The sequence below is a fragment of the Aptenodytes forsteri genome, unplaced genomic scaffold (assembly GCF_000699145.1).
Source record: "Aptenodytes forsteri isolate BGI_AS27 unplaced genomic scaffold, ASM69914v1 Scaffold264, whole genome shotgun sequence".
Taxonomy (NCBI): domain Eukaryota; kingdom Metazoa; phylum Chordata; class Aves; order Sphenisciformes; family Spheniscidae; genus Aptenodytes; species Aptenodytes forsteri.
The window spans coordinates 1545450-1564317 of NW_008795936.1; the positions used below are offsets into that span (position 1 = coordinate 1545450).

General features: G+C 44.7%; 2 protein-coding genes across 3 annotated transcripts in view; one reads left to right on the forward strand and one right to left on the reverse strand.

The window, feature by feature from the left end:
- RAMP1 (receptor activity modifying protein 1) overlaps positions 1 to 1138 on the forward strand; it is a 21653-nt gene extending 20515 nt beyond the window's left edge. Inside the window, 2 exon segments of the mRNA XM_009285136.2 lie at positions 109 to 202; positions 204 to 1138. Coding sequence (XP_009283411.2) covers positions 109 to 202; positions 204 to 377 — 268 coding nt within the window. The 3' untranslated portion in view covers positions 378 to 1138.
- Positions 1139 to 4211: 3073 nt separating this feature from the next.
- UBE2F (ubiquitin conjugating enzyme E2 F (putative)) overlaps positions 4212 to 18868 on the reverse strand; it is an 84207-nt gene continuing 69550 nt past the window's right edge. For both annotated transcript variants that reach the window (XM_009285124.1, XM_009285122.1), the window contains one exon: positions 4212 to 4688. In XM_009285124.1, the coding sequence (XP_009283399.1) occupies positions 4638 to 4688 (51 nt within the window). In that variant the 3' untranslated portion in view covers positions 4212 to 4637. The remainder of the gene's footprint in view (positions 4689 to 18868) is intronic.

Here is an 18868-nt window from a genome sequence, read left to right on the forward strand (position 1 = left end):
TTTTTTTAGATGGGGGGGGGGGGGGGGGGGGGAGGGGCGTGCTCACGGCTGGGTGCTGGTCCCCGGTGCCACGCCGGTGCCACCCCAGTGCCCTTGTCTGTGTTGCAGCACCTACGGGGAGCTGACGAACTGCACTGTGCTGATCGCTGAGAGGCTCGACTGCTACTGGCCCAACCGGCTGGGGGGGGCGGGCTTCGTGGGCATTCACAAAGGCCATCCACAAGCAGTACTTCAGGAACTGCTCCCCCTCCGGCCGGGCGCTGCACGACCCCCCCAACAGCATCCTCTGCCCCTTCATCCTGCTGCCCATCCTCGTCACCCTGCTGATGACCGCGCTGGTGGTGTGGAGGAGCAAACGCCGCGAGGGCATCGTGTAGGGGCGACCTGCCGCCGGCGCAGGGGACAGACGTGGGGCCCCCCATCCTGAAAGCACCCATTTTTTTGGGAAGACCCTGACAGAGAAGCATCTGGGGGGGCAGAGAGGGTAACGCCACCACTTCTCCCTCGCTGGTACCCTCCGCACCGTGCACGTGCTGCTCACCCGGCGGTTTCCAAATAAATACATCATTTAAGACTCGGTTGTTTGGCAATACAGGATGGTGGTGGCCGGCGAGGCTGCTGCGGGCTGCCCTGGCAGCGGGGAGCCCTCTCGGGGTACCTGGGAGCACGGCTCACCTCGGGCATCGGCATTGCCGCATCTTTCCCACCTGCTTCCCTCCCGGCACCCTGCAGCATTGCATTTTGCCAAAGATGAAAATTTTTAAAAAGTAAGAAAGAAAAGGGGGTGGGGGCTTGAAATCCTGCTGGCCCCGCAGTGCCAGCACGGTGTTGGGAGGTGCCGGTGGGCGTAACCGCGAGGCCGGCGGCTCTGTGTGCAACCCTGGGTGATGAAACTGTCACGGCTTTCTCTTTTTGTCCTTTTTTTTTTCACACCAGGAAAGACATCTCCTCCCCTGGCCCCCAGCGCAAGGCCGAGGCCTGCATGGGGTGGGTTTTGCCTGGGAGATGGGGAGCAATGGGTGCAAACTGGCGGTGGGAGCTGGTGGCACCGGTGGTGGCCTTGGTGGTGCCCTGGGCTAATGAGCAATGGGAATAAGGTGCTTTTCCTACATAAATAAATAAATACATAAATAAACCAGGTGCCCGTCTCTGGTGCGGATCCTCGGCGTTCGGCCCCTCCATGAACGCTGGGGTCCAGGTGGGTCAAGGGGCCCCCCAGACGCCCCCCTTGCTGCCCTGAAGGAGCCCCTGTGATTCCAGATACTGCCCCCAGTAGTGTTGACCCCCATCCCATGGGCACCCTTTAGGGTGGCACTGGGGGTCCTGGAGGTGGGGGGGTGGGGTGGGAGGGCTGAGTGAGTGGGGTCTGCCCCTCCGAGGCAGCAGGGTCCCTGGAGTGTCCCAGGTCGGGTCCCTCAGGGGGGACCGGGCAGCATCTAGGATGAGGGGGGACCCCCGACCCCACCGCTGGTCTCTGTTGTCCCCAACAGCTCCGGACCCTCCAGATCCCCTTCAGGGCCTCGTCAACTCAAGGAGAGGTCCCTCAGGGCGACCTAGCTGCTGTCTCCCTGCCTTGGCCTTCATGTTTCCAAAAAACCCCAAAATTGTACTTGCCAGGCAGCGGGACACCCAGACATCTGCCTGGACCAGCCCAGGCTGCCTGGTCCCAACTCCTGTTCCTCTTTTAGGACGCTGCAGCTTTTTTTTTCCTTTGCCATTTGATATTTGGGGCTTTTTTTCAGGGGCAGTCAAAACAATTAAGAAAAAAAAAATAATCAGCATTATTTGATGGGGAGCACCCAGGGCTCCGGATACTATGGTCCCTGCAGCCAGAAGAGCTGAAGAGGCTTTCTGGAAGATGGCTACCTGCCCAAGATAAAAATAAATTTAAAAAAAAAAGCGCAAGAAAAAAGCAGCACATTGTTCCAGAAGCTGCATGGGAGTTACAAAAGCCGATTCCTGCACAAGATCTATTTGCTGATGAACCTCCATCCACTGACCAGCCGCAGGGGAAAGTGACACTTTGGTGACATATAGGATACTTTGCCTTCTGCCATCGCAGGGGGTCCACGGGAGTGCAGGATGGCGGTGAGCTCCCGGTGAGATTTCTGTTTAAGTATTTTGGCCACGTGCGGTGAACCGTGCCCCCCTGTAGCACCCCAGTTTAGTGCTTTGGTGAGAGGCAGAAATCGAGGGTGGCTGGATGGAGTATAGATTAGTTGCATCTATATAAATATATATGTAGATATATATAAATATACATATAAAAATAAATATATTTGTGTATATATAAAAAGAACCCAGCTCCTCCTGTTCAGGAAAAAATAATTCAGCTTATTTTCCTGGACTGTGAGCTGATGGGCTCTTCTAGGATGAAGATAAGGTGTAACATTTTTTGCCCTGTGTATTCTGATGCTTAAGCCTTCTTGTACAGTATTTAATAGTATCCCAGCTTGAATATTCTGCTCATCTCCTCTAGGTAAGCAAAAACACGGTGAAGGGATTATACAGCAGGACTGTACTGGGAGGTGGGGATTGGCTTTGATGACTGCATCTCTACCTCTGTGCTCACACAGGCTGCCGATACCCCAAACCTGCTGCACGCTCTGACACAGCTTTTCCGGGCTCTCTGTAGCAGCCCCCCGCATTTGCTCTGCCCTGGGTACATCTGCAGTGGCTTCCAGGCAAGAGTGGGGAGCCAGGCGTGGGTGACAGCCCAAGAAACAGCGACTTTTACCCCTTTGGCTGAAGGATGGAAGGTGATAACGGTACCAGGGTGCTGCTACAGCAAGGAACACTCAGCTTCGTTAAAGCAAACTGGTTCAGCGTTTTCAGCTTGAAAATAACAGAATCCTTCTGATTCAATATGCAAAAACTGGACGTATTTTCCAACCTTTCTATTTTTGCGAGTGCTTTATTCCATACCTTTCCTGACATTACTATTTTGGCAGCAAAGATCTCTCAACCACAGTTGCTGCTTAAAATAACATGCTGATCCATGTTTCATTTTAAATAGACACAGTGGCAATATTATCTGAAGATGAAGCTCACGATAAGGCTCTCCTCCTGCACGCCAATCTCTGCATTTCACTTCCCTGCTTTCCTAGACCTCCAGCAATGCATACAGGAGCCTGTGAAGCTGTAAGGGAAAAGGCACAGGGAAAACTTAACAAGCAAGGCTGCACCATGCTGAAAAGTTGCAGCCCAGCTCTGCCACGCTAATGATGGAGGCAGTTTTGGTTTCCTTCAGTGTCTGCAGAGGAAAGAATGAAGTATAATCATTCGGGGGGATAAAAAACCAACAGTCAATGTCCAAGCGTCACACACACACTTGCTCCGTATGAAACCACACGAACATTTATTTCTATGGTTTATCTATTTATAAAAGCTTGAATCAGTTCCATTGCACCTCCTCCTCTGCGCGATCCCACAGGCAAAATGCATTTCAGTCTCTGAGGCTATGCCAATGCCCCCCAGCTCGCAGCCCCGGGCATCGCCTGGGTCAGCAGGTGAGCAGCGGGGAGCTCTGGCACACAACAGGCAGCAGACTCCTCACGGCCTTCACTCTGAAGTGATTCCTGAGGTACGTGCTACTCTCTTCTGAAGGATCTCTGCTTGTACATACTCTGTGTTTGATATACAGCTACTTACAGAAAAGGCAATTATAGCATCATATCCTTTCAAATTACCAGAAAAAGCCAGGCGCACACGAGTGTTTAAAAGAGAGTGCAGTGCGTTATTATTCTCAGCTGCATTATTAGTCATTCACTTTCAGTGCGGAAGTTTGAAGAACACAATTAGGTGTTCTCCAGGTAACGGTGCTTGAATTTACGTTCATCAGATCAAACAGCGTCTGATGCTCCCTCACCACGTCCAGATCAAAAGCCAAAGGCAGATTTCTTAAAAAAAATCTCCCTTTCATTAAGTTTTCACAGAAATATATAATATATATAATATATATATAATTTTACTAATTCACACAATGAATAGAAACAAAAAAATACTGTAGCCCAAACAGGAGCTGAAAATAACAATGTAAAAATTCCAAATGTGTGACAAAAATGTACTTACATTAAGTATCATCAAGAATTTCAAATCAGACGTAGAATTTCATTTAGCACTTGCATTCTGGCAAGCTCTAAGCCTTAGTTGAATGACTCTTGGAAAAAAGCTTGTATTGTTTCTGCTCATCAAAGGCAACAGTATTGTGATTTGGTTCACAGGAGACCATTTTATTGCCAACTTAAAGTGTTCCAAAAACACACCACCTTTTCTGTTTGGTTTTTTTTTTTTCCTTTCCCCCTCCAAACTAGGCAAGAGTTAAAAAAAGTGTAATTACAATTTCAATAGTGATTTCTTTTAACTTCTCAAGCATATCTCATCAACAGGATATACAGTACAGTTCAGAAGAGTAAACATTTTTAAAAGTAAGCAAACAACTTTTTCAACCAACATACACAATTTCTTGCTGTATTTATGCTGAACTCTCCTTTTAACATGGACAAGTTATGAAGTTAGTTTTCTTCTTCAGTACAACATGGACACAGGACTAGTACAATCCGGGCTGGTTTTGTTGTTGTTGAAGTTAAGGACAACTCTAGTGTGGAAGCCATGGTCCTGCCATCCATCTCCCTTCATCATCTCGCATAGCGCTTAATGTAATCTTCAACTTTATTCCGAAAGTCCTCCTAGAGGAAAGCACAGTCAGAATTACCCCAATGATGTCAGAGAGGGACTCACGTAGGACTACAGCGGTGGTGGATTCCCACATAAGCACCGGCAGGGTCAAATTTCTATCAAGTGAAAGGCCCGCCGCTCTCCCCGCGACCCAGTACATGTTTCTGACGCAGTGTATGAGAATTGAGGCGACTGCTCGAGTCCTTGCAAGCAGATGTCCATGCTCCACCGGAGATCTCCTCTGGGGACTGAACTGAACAAAGAGTTTGCCATCACCAGCTATCAACGTAGGTACAAACAGACTGTGTCTGACAGGTCACCGGTGCCAGGAGGCCGGGTCCCAGCTAGCGGCACAGCAAAAATCTGGCCATGGTTTTAGAGAAGGAAGGGAAGCTGTCCTTACCGGATAAGAGAGGTAAGGCTACGGCAGGAACTGTTACAAAAGCTGCGTGCCCTAAGGCAGCTCTGTCCCAAATACTCATTCTGGCCTCCCCCTGGTAACTGCACAATATTGCAGCTAGCACATAATTAAGCACATAATCAATCACTGCTTTTTGTTTTGGTTAGTTATTATAGCCTAGAGAATTAAAAATTCATCATTCAAGTCACTAGTTTGTTAAAGTGGTTCAGAGGGAACACGCTTACACCTGTAGCCCTCCACAGAAAACCTACGGGGCTATTATATAACCTCTGTATCTATGGAAAAGCACACACTTCTGGTAGTCTATCTTTATAAAGCACAGGGATGCTGAGCGAGAGAAATTCTGACATACTTTCCTCATTTGATACTTGTCCAAGCCGGGATGTCAGACAGATGCTACATTCCTGTAATGTTATTCTGAGTCTGAACCTTGCCCCACATGCTTAAATATGTTCAACACAAACACACCAAGTGGCCTGTGCTCCAGATTCAAGTGGGGGGTTCACAGCAAAGTGATTCTTGCTTGATTTCCAGCTCCCAGTTTTATGTGCTGGCTAGAATATAAAAAACCAACACACACAACAGATGAAGAGGTTTTGAACGCAGTGTCCCGGTGTGGTGGAGTTGCCTGAAAAACAGGGGCCATGGAAGCACTGAAATCCTCTGCCCACCAAGTCAAGGCTCTGCTTTTACCAGGAAGAGCACAAAGTCTCGCTGCCATGACCTGAGGTATCGCAGCAAGGCACGCTCCTGCTTTAAACAAAGAGGAGAGAGCAGCTCCAGGTTTGCAGATACATAAAATGATGCCCTTTGAACGCACACTGAGTGTTCTGGTACAGTCCATTCAGCAAAGAGCTAAATAAAGTGAAGTTTACAGACAGAGCAGCAGTTTATGAATTTAATGCCCCATGTAAATAATGGCCGTTCATTGTTAAGGACTTTAATATTGGGTCTTTTTTACTTTTTTGATAACAGTAGATAAAAGCTGAGCACCACAATATGCACCATGACTTTGTACTAATACTGCTAAGAAGGTTTGAAAAGTAGCGAGTAGTTGGCTTTTAACTGTAAAGCTTGTTTTAAAAACAGGGAGAGAGCTGTCTAACCTTGCAAGGGCATGCAGTAACCCATTCTGAAATTTGAAATATATGGTAAAGATACTTAAAACAGAAACAGAAATTGTCAAAGCTAAAATGTCCCCTCCCCAAGCTAACTTTGCCTGCTTCTAGCTTGACTACATCAGCTGTGTGTCCCCCTTTTTTAAAAAAATTTGGATTTTTCCCCCCATGTCTTGATCAGCATTTGGCTATACACTGCCACTGAAACTTTTGCTAGACATCACATCACACCAGAATAAAGCAGTAATATAGCCTTTTTGCTACAGCTAGCCTTGGAATGCATCGCTATTTCCTTGGCCCCAACACCACGCTTCAAACACTTCCTGAGCAGCTCCCTTTACAATGGCTTGTTTTCTGCCAGTGAGTTTTTCTGTCAGCAAAAGGATAAAGGTTATCTCATGGTTAAAGTCCCAAATCAAAGGATCAAAGAACTACGCCCATCAGCAACGTTGTCCGTGATTTCATTTTCCAATTGATAAAGTGCATCACAGAGATGTCCACGAACTATATGCAAAGTGCTCTGAATCTCAAAGAAGTCTGAAACACGGTTTAAGGCCAAAAGTACCATAGGCGTGGAAACAAAAGTATAAATGCACTTTAGGGAAAACACACCCACTGCTAGCGGCTCTTCTCAAGAGAGGTACAGATCTGTGCTTTGGAAGAAACAAAAGCAGAGAGCATAAATTACAAGCATCCATTACAGGAAATCACTGTAAGATGCTTGACACCTTGGCATTGGGCAGTAGGAGCCTAGGTGCAGAGAGGAACCCTGCAAGGACTGACTGCTAAAAGAAACCAACTCTCTATGGCTGCAGAAATTCCTTTCCTCCTTAAAGACAGGCTGCCTGCACTTCTTAGGAGAAAGAAGCACCTATTTTGGTACTATACGGCAGCTGCTAAAGGCAATATGCTGTGTAGTGACTTTTAACTCTGCTGCAAGCACACCCGTTTCCATGCTCGTACAATCATACGTTAAGTGTGCTAAGAAACTAATGCTACAGAGCTAATGCTGTCTTCATTTTAAATAAGATTTCAGATACTGGGCAACTTCAATCCTGTGACGACAGTTATGATAGCGGAGTATCATGTTAAAGTGTTTTCGAAGTAACTACTTATAAACAACACATCTATTAGAGTATTTCCCAGATCTCAGGCTGCCTCAGGCAAGAAGAATCTCTAGGTACCTTGAGTCTGTTAAAATATCACACAAACAAAAGAAAAGTGACCTTTTGAATTTGTTTTCAGCTCTGATACATTGATGTAAACTAGAACAATTACTCATCATGGCAAACGATGCTGGAAACCTCTCATTTACTGGTTATGGTGGTTGTTCTCAGCAACAACGCTTGCTGTCAGCCTGTTCTTGGGCACTCACAACATTAGAGCACGTCAGTCACAACACTGCACCTGACACATGAAGCCTCTTGGACTTCCTTACTCTTGTGATTCTCCAAGAGACAGGTCACAAAGAAATTGGGCAAAGAAATACCACTGGACATGCAATAGAGCCAACTGCATCTTCACTGTATCTACAATATCTAAGAGCAGTGCAGTACAGGCAGCTCAGAGCATCCTCCGCTTTTTCACCCATACCTTTACGAAGTTTTTAAATGGGAAGACAAGCTCTCGGCACTGACTTAACAGAAGCAGGACCTCAGCAGAGAAGGAACGCTCCAGAAATCTGCGCTGTCACTTAGGCTGACTTGCCAGATGACAGAACTGACAGTGTTGGCAAGAATATATTAACACGGTAGTTGCTGCATGTGAACCTGGTTGCTGAACAGGAGGTTCTCATCCCATAGCTGTTATATTCCATCCTCACATGCCATATGGCTTAACAGTTCCTGATTAACAGGGGGCACTTTTCTATGTGCACATCTGTTTATGTGCAGTACTGAATAATCAGAAGTAAAAAAAATAATCAGAGCAGCACATATTCTGCATTATAAAGAGGCGCATACAAAATCCTGCTAGGAATGCTAAGGGAAAGAAGAGGGACTCGTTTCACGGGGAGTGGAGCTGGAGACGCGTTGTTCACCCAGCACGTGGATGCTGTGTGTGCAAGCCTCCACTGCCATGCAGTACACACCTGCCCTGATACTCTCTGCGACACGAAGCAGTGCATTTTACCCTCTCTTAACTCTCCTTCAAGGACAGATGCTAAGTGTAGGACTACTAGAAAGATGTGCTAGAAGGCAGGTTGTGCAAAACGCCTACTCTTTCTTATTAAAAAAACAAAGCCTACCTACTTGAATGGAGCTTCTTTCTCTGATTCTTTCTGCGGGAGACTCCAAGGAACTGGACCCAGCCCCAAGTCTGCATTAGTGCCCTGAGACCCAACTATCTTTTGATGCCAAGACAGACACTGATGAGAAAAAGCATACCACATCCTATGGTCTTGATGCTGAGAGGGAGAAGAGTCAAAGGTTTGCTGCTGGAAATCCCCCACCATCAAAGCAGCTCATGTCAATGGCCATTTATGCGCCTGCCAGAACACTCCTCTAGCTGATGGTGGTGGTCGCTTTGCCCGGTGGGGCTCCTGCCACATCCCTCTGGACCTGGATCACGTCCTACTGCTAGCTTGGCCAGAGGCACAGCTGCCTGCCTCTACGCTGACGTAGTTTCCCATGTCACCAGAGTTGTCAGGCCAAAGACTGATGAAGGGGGAGAGGGTTGACTGTTACTGTGACATTTTACTACAGAAGCACTGGTGCTATAGCACATGAAATGTCAGAAACAACTCAGCCAGCCATTAAGCCCTGACAGGCCATCAGTGAGTGCTGGAAATACTACCTGGAAGAACTGTTCAAAGGGGAAATCTAATTTTAAACTACCATCATTTGCCCTTCACCAACCTCACTGTACAGTATTACCTTCACAGATTTCAAGATAGAAGATAGATGGAGTAAGAGGCGGATAAAACTGCCCTTGGGTTCTCTGGAGATGTGCTGGGTGGTAGGGAGGAACAAGGCTTGGGTTTCTATCCAGGAACGGTATCTGCCGCCTTGCCTTGTCTAGGGTGGAAGGACACACAGACACGACTGGAGAGGTCTGTGCCTGGTGCTAAGCTGGGAGATAGACCTCCTCTGTGCAAAACGGACTGACGTGATTCAGGGACCTAAATTAGGCACTGGCCTTGTAGGAAGTATGGGAAATTGAAGCTCAGACAATGCCAGTATCCCCTTAGCACAATGGCCATCCCATCACACGGCACAGTAACGGGATGGACAGTACAAGGATCAGATTATACGATTCAACAAATGCCTTCTCCATACCTTTTAAAAGAAGAAAAAGGTATATGATGATCAACTGGGAATAGGAAACTAATAAAAAGGTAAACAAAACAAAACACCATAACTCTAAGCACACTCCAAAAGAGCACAGCAGGTCCTCTCCCAGCTCCAGCTGGATGCTAAGAGGTACAGATGAGCCTGGACGCAGCTCCACAGGGACCGAGGGCCTCACTGCCCTGCCCCGCATGCCACCCCTATAGCTCCCAGGCACCGGGCTGCAGCGTGTCCCCCCTGCCCCACCTCCAGGTCCCTGTATCCCAGTCCTCACCCTGGATAAGCAAGACCCTGGTGGAAGTCCAGCTCCGAAGGTGTTCGGTTCTCAAATCCATGTATGAGAAGAAACCATCTAAAACGGGAGAGTTTATACAATTTTGGAGCAGACCCAAAGCAGCTTTGCCCTGAGCTGCGGGGAGGTGAGAGGGAGAGAAGAGTGATAGCCGAGTAGCCCTGTGGGAAGTATTTGCTGCATGAGTAATGCTGGCCAAATCACCGCTTCATTTGATGAAAATCATATGGGGACAATCAATCGAAAGGAAATTCAAAATCCATCAGCGGATGAAGAATATGGAATATAAGCCATGACATATTTCACAATATCATTAGCTGAAAACTGGGTTACAGCACAGACCATAAAGTTAAAACATACATCCCGGAGAAGTTCAATGGGATGTATTTTTGTACTTAAACAAAGAAGTTTTGTTTATACAAAGAAGTTTAACAAATAACCTTAAAGCAGACAGAGATATATATAGAGAGATATATATCTCTCTTTCTTAGTAAGAACTCTGGCCAAAGACATCATTTTCAAACAACTTAATTGATTCATGATTTTCATTTGTACTGTATGTTCTTACCAGAATGATATGTGCAATGATTTGCATTAAGAAAATATTAAAAAGCAAATCCTTATCTAATTAGCTTTAGATAAAAAAATACTGACTGACATAGTATTAAAACAATTCACTTAAAGACGAGCAGCTCATCAGTCGAGACTTAAAAACATGCCACATAGAAATGAGATTAAAAAAATATGGCAGACTATAAAAAGTTGTTACTACAAGATATTTTACACTGAAGACGTAAACAATAAATCTTTGAGGAACGCTTGGGAGAGGATATATAGACAATTATGGAAACAAAAGGAAAACAGCCACCCCAAAACCCCAGAAGAGAAGCACGGTCTACAATTTGTAAAAGGATATTGAAGCACGCACTCAAGAACTAGGTACCTTTTCGAAAACTGGGGTTTGACCTGATTTGGCACCTCTAAGAGAGGAGACACTATTTTTTCAACATTTTATACCACACTGAGTTGTACTGATTAATGGCTTGTCTATTATTAAGCTTTTAACTTGAAAATGAAAGAAGATCTGCTCAGTTATCCAAAGCAAACACAATACTTCTCTGTGACAGCTACCAGAGAAGTTTGGAAAAGTTTTAATGGAAGCTGTCTCAGGAGATTTTTTTTTTTTTTTTTAATTTATAGAAGATGTATACTTAGGAATTACACAATAAAAAAACCCAAACCAAAGCAGATTTAGCTCATTATCCTTAACATACCCACTATTGGTACCACTTCACACACTGAAGTATTTGGCAAAAATTTTCTTCTTCCTACTCACAATATTGACCTCAGTTTCTGCCCTCAAGTACGTTAGAGACCAGAGACTGTTTCCCCCTTTTTGGGGGCTGCGTCCACAAGGTTGAAGGCCATACTGGCCAGTCCCTGCAGGAAAATGCACCATGTACTGCATCTGTCCCTCGATTGTGACTACAAGAACACAGATACTGTGACAAACTCTGATCCTCCTTCACATTGTTTAGATTTACAATTCTGTAAAATTCAAATGGAGAGAAAAAAAGATCACAAAAACACTCAGTTGCTCCTGCCCTTCCCTCCTTTGTGTTAAAGAAAACAATGAAATAATTAAAAAGCACTATTTTAAGAGAACACTATTTTACTCCAAAGTTTATCACCAAGGTTAAATTTCAAACAATTTCTGTCAGGACCTTACTTGCTGTTTTACTTAAAGTGCAGTTTAGTAGAGGGGTCTTCTGAGCACCAGGAACATGGCCTTACTCAGCTCCAGCCAAAGCTTTAGGAGGAGGATATAATAACCAGGTAGATTTACTCATTAGCCCTATGAATTATATTTAAAGTGACCTTTTCTTTCTTTTCCATCTTGCAGGAAATAATGAGTATTCATGCCCCTCAACCCCCACACGCCCACTCCCATTTAAGGAGCTGAATGATACCTTTGAGTAATAGAAAAATCTCAAGTATGAGGTGATTTTCCAATTCATGTGCCTGCCTTGCTACCATTACCCTGTCATTATTTTATTTAGCTCAGCCTCTACACCATCTGAAGAATTTTCCAAGCTCTGTAATTAAATTTTAGTTCTATGAAGAAAGAGAAGAGTGGTGGGTGAAAAACCTATACATAGGTATCTCCCACAGGCTCCCGTGCCTAGCAGGTGCAGTCGAAACTGCATTGATTTTCACAGCCCATGTTCTCTACTTCAGATTTTAAACACCATTTCTAGACATCAAGCAATTCTGATTTTGCAAAATGATGAGAAAATGCTTTAGTAGATCTCTTTGGTAGCTAAGTCCTAAGGGGAAAAAATGGTGGAATTTTTACTGCGGGGGGACGGGACGGGACGACACCAAAAACAACAAACCACAAACCCAAAAAACACCACTGCTGTTTTTACTGTGACTATTTGGAAAAAAGCAGCATTGTGGGGAAGAAGAGCAATACTAAGTTCTGGACCTTTTTTTTTTTTGAAAAATATCGGTACATATAGGTAGGTTACAGAATTGATGTGAGAAGTAGTGACCTGCCTGCCAGGACACTGCTCTGGGGAGAAGTCAAAGATGCATTGCAAAGACAGAGCAAAGCATTAGCATGCTGAACACAAAGCAGCACATCCATTTGTTTGAGATTCTCAGATCTTAAGTAGGAACCATTTCCCTCATGCTTCCGCAAACTTTCTGTTGTTTGCCACGGAAGCAAAGATAAGGGGGAAAAAAAGCACTCTCTGAAGTTATTGGAAGAGGAAAGGGCTATGGATTAGGAGGCAGGGTGTGAAAGCTGCCGGGGTAGCCAGGGATAACTACATCTATATCCCATTTTTGCAAAGGCAAGGGAACTGAGCCAGCGGAAGAGGGCAAAGCAGCTTCCGAAAGAAAATTGTTCCCTGGATCAAATGTGATGCGGGTCCTGACACTCTTGCCAAATATGCCCTTTGGCTTATGGAACAGCTTGGCTGGAGGCAGATGGTGGTGACTCTTGCAAGTCCTCTGGTCATATGGCCACAGTGCCAAATGACTCGGGATTTGCCCTGACTGTGACTGATTTGCTTATTACCATTTATGATTTCGCCCAGGTTGCTGAAAACAAAGAAAACCTCCTGGGAGTTAAACCAGGGAGCACGGAGATTGCTCAGTCACTCAGTGCCTGATGTCAAGCACTTGTCTCCCCACTCCTCCAACGCTACCAGGGTCAGCCTGAGGCTGGCGCCAGGCACACTGGCCGTCTTGTCGATACAGCTGTTGGAAAGGATTCTAGAGAGAGCCCTTCAAGAAAATTACCTGAATCATCCCAATTACACTGATGTTAACCTCCTCTGTGCTGCAAACGCACTTCCACCCATAAGGACGCCACTCATTCCCAAGAGAGGATATGTCCTCGGGATCTGAGATCTTAATGGATAATTTACAAGCACAGAGGAAATGGGAGCTGCCTGGGTCTGGTCAGAGGGTTTTTGCAAGTCATACTCTACTCAAGTCAAAAGATGTTCAAACAAACCTGACTGGGCAGGCGAGGCACATGGGAAACTCAGCTCAAAGAGGTCAGACTCCTTGCTTGCATTCAACAACCCTCCTGTATGTTTCTATTTTAAAGCCATGCATTTTTCTAAAGAATGCAAAGCAAAAGCTTTCCTTTTAAGCCACTTATTTGCCTAAAGCATGTAAAACAAAAGCTTTAAAACATCTGCATGTCTTCCACATTTCTATCATTACCTCAGCAAGTCAAACCATCTGCAAAAGCTTAATCAACTTTGCTGAACCTGAAAGAGGCTCCATCCATAATCAGTGTTATGAAAGATGGATAATGGTTTCTATAAATACTTTTAGCATTAGAAAAGTAATGTTTTTCCTATTTACATCTGTTAGCACAATTAGCAGCTGTGCTGTTGCTCATTTGCACATGCCGTTTAATGTACTTTATGCTCACTGGGAAAAGGCTTCAAAGGCTGCAACACGGACATGGAACGTAAAATGGGGAGGCAATCCAAGAAAAACCCTAGTGCAGTTCTCTAAATGCAGGAATATTGCAGAAAAACAAATATGTATTCTACTGTGGCTGCCACAATTTCAGTGAGAACAACAAACACCAAACAGGGTAGCTGGGTGTGCAGAGGAAGTGAAGGATTTACTGCAATAAATACAGAGATAAATAAATGCAATGACTCACAGGGAGAATTCTTATGAAAAGATGTTTTTGGACTGGGATGGTACTGTTGTTCTTAATAAGACAGTTAAGCTGTAATCAAAGAGTAATAAAAACCCCACAACAAAAATTAAACAGCTTCCAAAAAAACCACATCAAGTTTGAAATCCTTTTAGGGCTAAATTCTTTCCCAGTGTGGTAAAAGCTTGAAAAGCTAAGGTTAGCCTCTAATGCAATAGATCAAATTCTTCCCTTGAGAAGCTCCTTCTGCCGCTTACCGACTTACAAACCATAAACGTGTCGTCCACAGGCACTTATACCGGCTGGAGACCCGTGGTCTGAAACAAATGGCTTGAAGAGAATTTCAGGACAATGAAGCTGCTGGGGCTCCAGCTCTGATTTCTTCCCTAGCCCTCCAGATCTCTGGATTTGGAGGGCTAGGGAAGGCAAAGGCAATGATGCACACACTGACTGTCGGCTATTGCCCTGCCGACATCTTCAGGTGTCACAGCGATACACACACATCCTCATCATCGGCATGAAATCGAATCGGTGTGTGGAGCAGCTGACGTCTGAGCAGTGGCAGCGTACGTCAGGAAAGCAAGGCTGCAAGTTCTGGATCAGTTACTAGTACTGTGGGATTCATTACAAATAAGGGAAAAAAAGTTTGCTTACACAGAGATGACAGGTTTGTCTGTCCAAAGGTGAATGTACACTTCAATCCCTCAGATACACTTTGTGGGTGCATTTAATTAGAACAGTTCTTCAATGTTTTGTAACCCCTTTCAGAAGAAATCAGGAAATAGATACTCGATTCAGTATCCAGGAATAAACGTGAGTTTCTTATTTTACTTGAAGAAGGTTAAAAAAACCCTCACAGTTTCATCACGTCACAGTTTGGTACTGTTAGAAATAAAAAGCAATGTTCTTGAAGAAAGTGTTCAGAACCAGCTACTTCCTATTAGGAGGAGAGACTTCAGGATATCAAGGGCTGGTGCAGGGCTATCAATTTAAACAAGGGAACGAGGTTAAGTGGGAAACCTCATACTAGACAATGGATAAAGGCAGATCCCAGTCCACAAGAAGCTCAAACATGAGTAAGTAAAACAGCACAGCAAGTTTGAGACTATGCTAATTTAAGCAATGCATTGACTCAAATATTCTACAATGCAAACAACCTAAAAAATGAGGGACTGACAAAGCCAGCCTGAAGCAAACATAATGAGAGCAAGATCTGGGCATGCCTCCCCTTGTCAGCTCTAACGATATCCCTGTCTTGACAAGTACTAAACAGCCTTTCTGTTGCCTACCCTTCCTTGAGCTAAGAGCCAACTGCAGCAACCGAGCTGTTGACAAAGTCCAGCACTGAACAAGCTGAAGATGAAAACATATTAATTTGCATCCTAAATTCTTGGACCAAGATCACAAATCAAAAGCCTGAGGAGTTCCTGGAAGCCCAGATCTATCCTGGTAGCTCTTTCTGAGTCTCTCTGGAAGAGCAGTGGGAGAAAATGCACACAGAATGGGTCAAAGGAATGGAGATGACTGTCCTGGGTGGAGAAGTGTGCTGTGTGTTTACAGTACAAAAGGTAGCACTGAAAAGAAAGGTGAGGCCAGCACTCCAGTCCGGAATGCTGCAAGTCTTAGAGAGACCATTTGTAGTGATGACCCCGCAAAGCAATTACTCATACTTTTAAGTATGATGTATCAGTGTTACAAGCTCTGGGACAACCAGCTGAGATCTCTGGTAAAGTAAACAGTCACCAAGAAGAAACAAAACAGTTAAGATAGTAAAGAAGTCAAGTTACAGCTTACCTATGTTTTTATGCATTTCTTTTGCAAAGATTAATTGGATCATCCCATAGAAAGAACTGTCTGGAGAGCTGTCCTGAAATCTCCTGACATACCACAACTGGAGATGAAGCATCAGGAAACCCAGCAAAGACCAAGGGATTCCTGAAGTAGTGTAGCAATCAGCACATTTGGCAAAACATTCCTTATGCTACTAAGCTTTAAAAACAATACCTTCTTACTGTTTCTATGGGTATAGAAGTAGCTGTATCGGCTCAGACTCTTTTCTGCCATAGCCCTGGATCCCACAGCAAACTCTTGGGAACTTTCTTTTTCACTATAATTTCTTGCCAAGAAAGACTGTGACCTCACAAACTTCACATCAGAATAATTCCAAGATCATAGGGAAGAGTGAAATTAGAGAAGGAGAAATCCAGTTTACAGGTGAACTGAAAACAACTAAAAATTGTAAGAGGTAATCCAATGAGATGTTCAGACACTTTGAAAAGGACAGCAGAATGCATGTAAGCAGAGCAGCTAGTATGTTTATACAATTTTACAATGGGTTTTACAATGCCACTCTTTCTAAATCTTGAGAATTAATAATGCAAGATGAAGAAGCAGTAGCTTCAAAGCCTTGACCTCAATTACTACTTAAGCAATCTTAATAGCATATATCTTTCTATTGTGGAGTAAGAGCCAGCAGTACTGAAAATGAAAAAATGAGAGTTGAGCAAAAATCCCCTAAAAATTATTGTATACAGTACTCTGATTACTAATTACTTCAAATGTGGCTAAATACAGAAGAGGAAAAAAAAAGACAAATGCAAGTAAAAATATGCAGATCTCGTGATCAGTGTGAAGTAATGGGACTCCCCGTGGCTTTTGAATAGCTTGTGGGTAGTTCTCTTTACCAGAATAAAGCCTCACTTAATGTGCAAGAGCCTATTTGCAACCCGCACATTTTTACCCATACAGCTAGGGAGTATCTAGCAAAATCAAGAAAGAGCTTTGAAAGACACATTCAGCAAGCAAAGATAGCAAAATATGACTGCCTATAGATTTGCAGACTATCATTACTGCTCTGCCCCCCGCCCTCCGCCCCAATACAGCTTTTCCTGGATACTCTTTACAACCTGCTCTCTCCCAGCAAGAACTCCAGTTCCCTCACCCTCCTGCAGCCCTCTTGGGTCGCACCCAGGTCTCCTTGCCACTAGCTGGGAGAAAGGCAAAGTGCATGGTCTGCTCCGAGCTGCACGTGCCCACGTGGGCCTGACAACAAGCCACCTAGAGTAGGTCCTGGCTGAGCTTGCATGGGAGACTTTCCTGGTTGCTCACTCACAGACCATCCTCTCTTTGCTGCTGCTACTGGCAATTTTTGTGACGGTTATGGCAACTGGATGTAAAGATTCTGCTGCTCTGTCAAATTTGATGGAAATTGATATGTGTGTGTGTGTGCGCGCGCACGCAAAAGCTACGGGGATTGAGGGGGAGGCTGGGATGAGGGAAGGGGACAGATGGATGGCATCACTGCATAAGCCTTATTCCTTTACAAAAAAAGACTTCAGTGAAGCTCCAAGGCAAACTGATTAAGTATGGACTACATAAACGGACAGTGAGGTGGACTGAACCAGCTGAACTGCTGGGCTCAGGCAGTTGTGATCAGTGGCACAAAGTCATACTGTAGTACTCAAGGAGGTTGATATTGGGGCCAATACTGTTTAACATCTTCATTAATGACCTGGATCAAGAGGCAGAGTTTTGCTGATGATATAAAACTGGGAGGAGTGGCTGACACACCAGATAGGTGTGCTGCCATTCAGAAGGACCTCGATGGGCTGGAGAATTAGACAGAGAGGAACCTCATGAAGTTCAACAAGGGGAAATGCAAAGTCTTGCATGTGAATAATGCCATCCACCAGTACATGCTGGGGGCTGGTGGGTGGCAAGCAGCTTTGCAGAGAAAGACCTTGGGGTCCTGGTGGTCACCAAGCTGACCATGAACCACCAAAGACCACCACTAGCATCCTGGGCTGTACTATGAGAAGCACTGGCAGCCAGTCAAGGGAGGTGATCCTTTTGCTCCACTCAGGCCTGATGAGACACATCTGGAGTGCTGTGCCCAGTTCCAGGCTCCCCAGGACTAGAGAGATAGGGACTTACTGGAGTGAGCCTAGCAAAGGGCCACAAAGATGATTAATGAATTGGAGCATCTGTCATATGAGGAGAGACTGAGCAACTGACCAGGACTGTTCAGCCTGGAGAAGAGAAGGCTTGGGAGGACCTCAATGGATATAAATACCTGATGGGAGGGTATTTATACATTATACATTATTTTATTCTTCTTTGCAAAGAAGACACAGCCAGACTCTTCTCAGTGGTGCACAGTGATAGGGTGAAAGGCAATGGGAACAAATTGAAATACAGGAAATTTAAACAATAGAAAGTTTTTTTTACTGTAAGGGTGGTGGAACACATGAACAGGTTGCCCAGAGAGGTTGCGGAGTCTCCATCCTTGGAGATACTCAAAATCTGACTGGACACGGTCCTGGGCAACCTGCACCAGCTGACTCTACCATGAGCACAGGGGCTGGACTAGACGATCTCCAGAGGCCCCTGCCAACCTCAGCGACTTCATGATTCTGTGAAATACCTTCTGAAAATGTCTCAAGGATGAAGTGCTGGAAAACCTACGGTTACAGAACAAACAGCCCTCCTAATGTGATTCAGAATCACTGTTTACTTGGTTAGGCTGGGCATAAGCAAGAAAGAGCAATTAAATGTTTCTATCAAGACCTTTAAGTTGCAGTTACATTAAAAACACAAGCTTATTTTCATGTAACCTGCCAGCTGCTAGCAAAGATTTTCAGTGTCTCCTTACTCAATTTCACCATTATCCATCATTTCGTATTTTTTCAAATTATTCTGCTGCTGTTACAAGAATATTAGACTAACAATCTCCAAAACAATATCCAACTTTTATCAGAGAAGTGAAAGGATAGAGAACAGAAATCCTTCAAAAACTATAGTGGCACTGAGGTTGACACATCTATCCATACCAGAGTGATGCACCAAACATAACAACATTTTGTTAAAAGTATAGTTTTTAGT